General features: G+C 46.0%; 1 protein-coding gene across 1 annotated transcript in view; it reads left to right on the top strand.

The window, feature by feature from the left end:
- The window catches only part of SDK1 (sidekick cell adhesion molecule 1), a 262,656-nt gene that overhangs the window by 237,008 nt on the left and 19,823 nt on the right, over positions 1–5,825 (top strand). Inside the window, exons 36-39 of the mRNA XM_029284781.1 lie at positions 278–393; positions 1,988–2,174; positions 2,533–2,670; positions 4,966–5,131. Coding sequence (XP_029140614.1) covers positions 278–393; positions 1,988–2,174; positions 2,533–2,670; positions 4,966–5,131 — 607 coding nt within the window. The remainder of the gene's footprint in view (positions 1–277; positions 394–1,987; positions 2,175–2,532; positions 2,671–4,965; positions 5,132–5,825) is intronic.

The raw sequence follows: 5,825 nt of genomic DNA, 5'->3' as shown, positions 1-5,825 counted from the left end.
GGGCGCGGCGGAAGGAAGGGAGATCAGGGATCACCCTGATCTCTGGGGGCAGTTCGTTCCAGAGGGTGGGAGCTCCCACAGAGAAGGCCCTCCCCCTTGGGGTCGCCAGCCGGCACTGTCTGGCTGACGGCACCCTGAGGAGACCCACTCTGTGAGAGCGTACAGGTCGGTGGGGGGTAGTCTGTGGCAGGAGGCGGTCCCTCTGGCTTTGATGTCTGCTGAATCAATGCCTCCTCAATGCTCTCCCGATTCCCTTCTCTCCTCTTTCTTTTCCAAGCTCCTGCGATGCCTCCCCAGAATATCCACATCAGTGCCGTGTCTGCAAGCCAGCTGGAGATCACCTGGGACCCCCCTCCCGTCGACAGCCAGAACGGAATCATTCAAGGCTACAAGGCAAGTCAGGGTCAAAATGCCCTCCAGAGATTAGCCCAGGTGCATTCTGGGACACTTTGAGCGAGACCAAAAGGCAGATTGCCCAAGCCCACCTTGTTTCCACAAACATGGGAACTGTTTGATTATTTAACTATGTCGTTTTTCTTCTTCCTTGTGGACCTGCTTTCTCAGGGTCCACCAATCTCAGTAAGTTAGAAAGGCAACCAATTGCAAACCTACAACAAGCAGCTAAAGAATCAGCGTAGATACAACAATGTCAGCTTGAGAACAGCTTTTTCCAACCCGGAGGATGCTGTTCCCAAACTGCAGAGGCTCTGTTGGCTGAGGATGATGGGAGTTGAAGCCTAACACAGTTGGACTCCCTCTTCTCTTAACTTGAAGACTTTCTCGCTCAGGTGGATCCCATAAAAGAAAGTCTCAATGGATTCTAAACCCTAAAAACATTAGTCTTGATGCTTTCATTAAGGGGCTGTCCTCAGGAGAGTTACTACTGCACCTCTTCTAGGTGGGAAATCTGAATGGAGGGCCTGATGGGATCCAAGTGGCCCTGGACAGTTCTAGCCTCAGATCATAGAGCAGGGATCTCCAAACCCGGCAACTTTTAAGACTTGTGGACTTCAACTGGCTGGAGAATTCTGGGAATTGAAGTCCACAAAGTCTTAAAAGTTGCCAGGTTTGGTGACCCTTATCATCGAGAATTCTTCCCAAAAAACCATCTAGAAGCCCTTTGTCACCAATTAAGAATATTTTCTGGGCAGAAAATCCTTGGCAGTCCCACATCTATGATCATTCATTTCCAGGGACCTTTCAGAATTGCCAAGTGTCAAATATGCAAATGCAATCCAATCTGCATATTGCCAGAGTAATTACTCAAAACCAATTCCTCCTCCTCCTCCTCCTCCTCCTCCTCCTCCTCCTCCTCCTCCTCAGGAAGAGTGATGTTAGAAGTCTAGGCCAAGTTGGAGAAAAACACACCAGGTAACTGTCACTAGCTAGAAGTCTGGTGGCATCCCAGATCCAAAATCTCCTCCAAGAATCAATTTAAACAACAATTGGCTTCTAAAACTGTGAGATGCTAGTCTCCTGATCAGTCTTGGAGCTTGGCCAAGTACAGCTTCCACCTGTGCCAGTCCCAGAAGCTGGCATTACTCTTGGGCAGAAATAGCTACCGGCTATAACAATCTGTGTACCTTCTCTTCTGTTTGGCACAGATTCTTCTGATCACTGGGTTTGTAAACACAAAGCAGGTTCTTGACTGGACAGATTCCGGCTGAGCTTTGGGTGGACTTGATAAGCCATTACACTCATAAGTGGCTCTCCACTGCCAAACCGGGGGCTCTGCTAGGGAATTATGGGAAACTGGGTTTGGGGTTTCTAAACCACTGTTGACATCTTAACTTGGCTGAGTAAACCCAACTGTAAGAACTGCCTGCTAGATCTAAAGCGTTTCTCAGGTGTGCTGGGGTTCCGACTTCCAGCATTCCCTGCCAGTGAGCCAACAGGTATGCTGGTTGAGAACTGGAGTATGAAATGATGTCATGGTAACTTGAAAGATAGACTATTGGACTTATCTCTTTTTTTTCCCCCTAACTAGGTTTATTATTGGGAGAAAGACGGTCAGAATGACACTGAAAAAGTGAAGGTTCTCTTCTTCCCCGATACGAGCATCCGGCTCAAAAACCTGACCAGTTTCTCCAAGTACCTGGTCTGTATTTCCGCTTTTAATGCAGCGGGGGATGGACCCAAGACAAGCCCTGCGGAAGGCAGGACCCTCCAGGCAGGTGAGCACCAGAAGGATCCTTCCACTGAGTAGATGCCTTGCTTTGCACTTTTAACTCGGCGGTTGGGTTCCTACACCATCCTACAGCACGGTGCATTTGAGCCACGACTCATTAAAGAAACCAACTTTATCTGGGTTCACCTTGCAGTGATAAACCACAATTTACAAATCAAGATGGCTATTTGAGGAGCTTCCCAATCCCAACTGATCAAAATTCCAGATAAGGACTTTTTTTTGTTGCAGGACTTGGTACCAACCTTGAAGCAATGCCCTGATAGAACGAATCCAGGTTGTGTGGTTCAAGGCGACATTTGTGATCCTGCTGACTCCAAGCGTGCCTTCTGCTTGATCTCTTCCAGCTCCAGGTGCCCCCGGTTTCTTGATCTTCTCCGAAATCACCTGTTCTGCACTTAATGTGTCTTGGGGAGAGCCAACAGCTGCCAATGGGATCCTGCAGGGTTATCGGGTGATCTATGAACCTTTGGCTCCAGTTCAAGGTAGGGAACCCCAAGAAGGATCTATTAGTCTTGGGAGGTGGGCGATCTATCACGGAGATTTGATTGACTTTTGTACACACCCATTCATCTTCTCTTTCTCCTTTGACAAAGACTAATTTCGGCCACCTATCTGAGGCAGCTGACATGAGAATCCAGTTTCTTCCCCCCGTGTGTTTCTACACACTTGGAAAATACACAAAACCATACTAAAAATTCTCTCTAATAGGGGATCACTGGTCCTGTTGGTCAAGAGAGATCCAGAGAAAGCATCTGCATGTAGAAATATTCAATTGTACTAAGGACCTTCAGGAATTTGCGGGGGGGGGGGTCTGCACATTTTCAAAAAAGGTTATTTTATATTTTCCTGCAACAGTCTGCTTCTGATACAGAGACCATCCCTCATTTCCCAAGCTTCAAATTGCTTTCAGAGAAGGGGGTCTCTGCAGACTTTGTGCCTGGTTTTCCCTCATATTATGAACTCGCTCCTTACAGCTTGTTTAAAAATCAATTTCCCTAATATCAGATATAACAAAGTCACCCCAGAGCCGTTCTTCGCCCCTCTTTTAAATAACAATATTGTTGAGGTTTTGTTCTCCGGATTGGATGATCCCGCTAGAGACAGCGAACGGCATCTAATGTCTTTGACCCAGCCTTCTTCCTTCCGATTCTGGGATTTCAAATTGCAGCTGGAAGGAGAAATTGAACCAAAGTGCTTTGGAAAGTCCTGAAATTGATTGAACCCATCCAGGCAAAATTAAGTTTTGTGGAGATGCCACCTATTGTTGGCTTTCAATTAACTGCCGAGGCAGTCGGCGCCCTTGGGTTTTTCCACAAATACCAACTGCCACGTTGTAGTCACAGTAGGAGGAAGGATGTTTAAAGGAAGGAAGGGGATTTTCTAATAAGTCTCAAGGAGGCCACTACTTAACTTTCAAACTCCCTCCCCCTAAAAAAAACAAACTTTGGATTTAAACCTTAGGTCAGAAGGGGGAGCGTCCCTGCGTCCACTTTCTTCTGTTACAAACACATCCTGACCCAAACGAAATGCAGTTTGATCTCACAAGGTGATCCTTAGCCGTCATTTCTTCTGTGTGAGCCTTTTATTTATCTATCTATTTATTTATTAAATGTAGATGCCGCCCGTATCGCTAGCCAGGTTGTCTCTGGGCTGCTTACAGTGGCGTAAAACCGTAATCATCCCAGCAGCTGCTGTTTGTATTTATTTGTTTATGTTGGGGATGTTTTTACAGCTTTGATGTTTTTAATTGTTTTCATTGTTTTATAACGTCAGAACTGTAAGCTGCCCAGAGTCACCTGGTTAAGTTGGGCAGGCATGGAAAGTGAATGAATGAATATAAAAGCATTAAAAATATTAAAATTAACAGCCATTAAATAAAGGTTAAACACCAAGTACAATACTATTAGACCATTTTCTACCTAAAGGCATTTAATCAAATAGCATCTCTTACTTTAAAACCAGGGGTATCCAACCTTGGCAACTTTAAGACTTGTGGACTTCAACTCCCAGAATTCCCCAGCTAGACTCACTGGCTGGGGAATTCTGGGAGTTGAAGTCCACAGGTCTTAAAGGTGCCAAGGTTGGGCACCTCTGCTCTAAACTGATCTAAAAGAAACGTTTTACATGACAATGCACACCTGCTCCCTTCTATCCCACCTCCTGCCTCTTTCTCCTCTGCTGTTGTCTGTTTCCCTTCTTTTAGAAGGAACTAATCCACAAGCGGTAGACACGGGAAATGCTAAAAGATTTATATTTACTTCGCTTTCCTCCAAGACCTTGAGCCATTGGTCAATAGAGACTGTGGTCTGGCAATTTTTCTCCCCAGGAATCATTCGACAGAATGATGGTGGGGGGTTAAAGGACCCCCGCAGAGTCAGTTTGGGGTTTTCAGAGAGAAGCTACAAGCCCCAATTACTTCTGTTCACCTCTCCTGGCTAATCAGCAAGGGTAATCTGCAGCCTCTTCAAAATCTCCCAACTGCGCTGTAAGGTTCCCCCCCCCCCTCTCGCCAGCCTCCACTTATCAAGCCCAGAGTCTAATTACACTTATCTCTGCCGAAAATTGTCCATTATTGCCACTTAAATTCCCACTAATTGTAAGAAAAGCTCCTTTAGCAAATGGCTCAATCATCATTCCGCCCGTAATCTCGTTGGCATCGTTTCTGCTGTCTCACTGCTTGTTTGCTTTCTTTCCTCCTGACCCTTTTACATCTCCCCCCCTCCCCAATCTCTCCTTTTCTTTTGAACACTCTTTTGATCCTTTTTTTTTTTTTAAAGGGGTGAGCAAAGTGGTGACCGTGGACATCCAGGGTAATTGGCAACGCTGGCTAAAAGTCAGAGATCTCACCAAAGGAATGACCTACTTGTTCCGAGTACAAGCCAGGACCATTATCTATGGACCTGAACTGCAAGCCAACATCACAGCTGGGCCAGCGGAGGGTAAGTGAGATCTGAGGAGCGGGCCAAACGCAAAACAACGATTGCGAGCAAAGAGGGGAGCTGATTCAGCACCCAGATGCAACACGTACTTCCAAGTTGCAAGGCGAGATTTTCTGATCTCCCTAACGGAGAGGTAATGATGGATTCTGCCAATTGAGGATGGGGGAAGACAATGTTTTTAGAAAGTTCTCAGAAGTATGCGGAGAAGAGCAACAAAGATGAACAGGGGCCTGGGGGCTCGATTGTTTGATGAACGGTTGAGGGAGCTAGATACATCTAGTCTTCCAAAGAGAAGGACCAGGGGTGATATGATAGCAATCTTCTAATACTTGAGGGGCTGTCCCAGAGAAGAAGGGATTGACTTATTCTCCTAAGCACCTGAAGGCAGGACAAGAAAGAACAGATGGAAGCTGATCAAGGAGAGATCCAAGTTAAAAAGAAGGAGAAATTTCCTCAGTGTGAAAAGGAGGAGTCAGTGGAACCGCTTGCCTCTCAGAATTGTGGGTGCTTCAATGCTGGAGACCTTCAAGAAAAGATTGGAGAACCATTTGTTCAGGATGCTATAAGATCTCTTGCCCTGAGCAGAGAGTTCAACTAGAAGATCTCTGAGTTCCCCTCTAACCCTGTGATTCTACATCCTGTGTTTTATTATTTATTTATTTATTCATTTGTTCCCCTGCCTCAACCAATTCTTCCTT

This window comes from Protobothrops mucrosquamatus, unplaced genomic scaffold (genome assembly GCF_001527695.2).
Source record: "Protobothrops mucrosquamatus isolate PMUCROS unplaced genomic scaffold, P.Mucros_1.0 scaffold942, whole genome shotgun sequence".
Classification (NCBI taxonomy): domain Eukaryota; kingdom Metazoa; phylum Chordata; class Lepidosauria; order Squamata; family Viperidae; genus Protobothrops; species Protobothrops mucrosquamatus.
The sequence above is the reverse complement of the archived record's forward strand: the minus strand, read 5'-3'. Positions and strand labels throughout refer to the sequence as shown.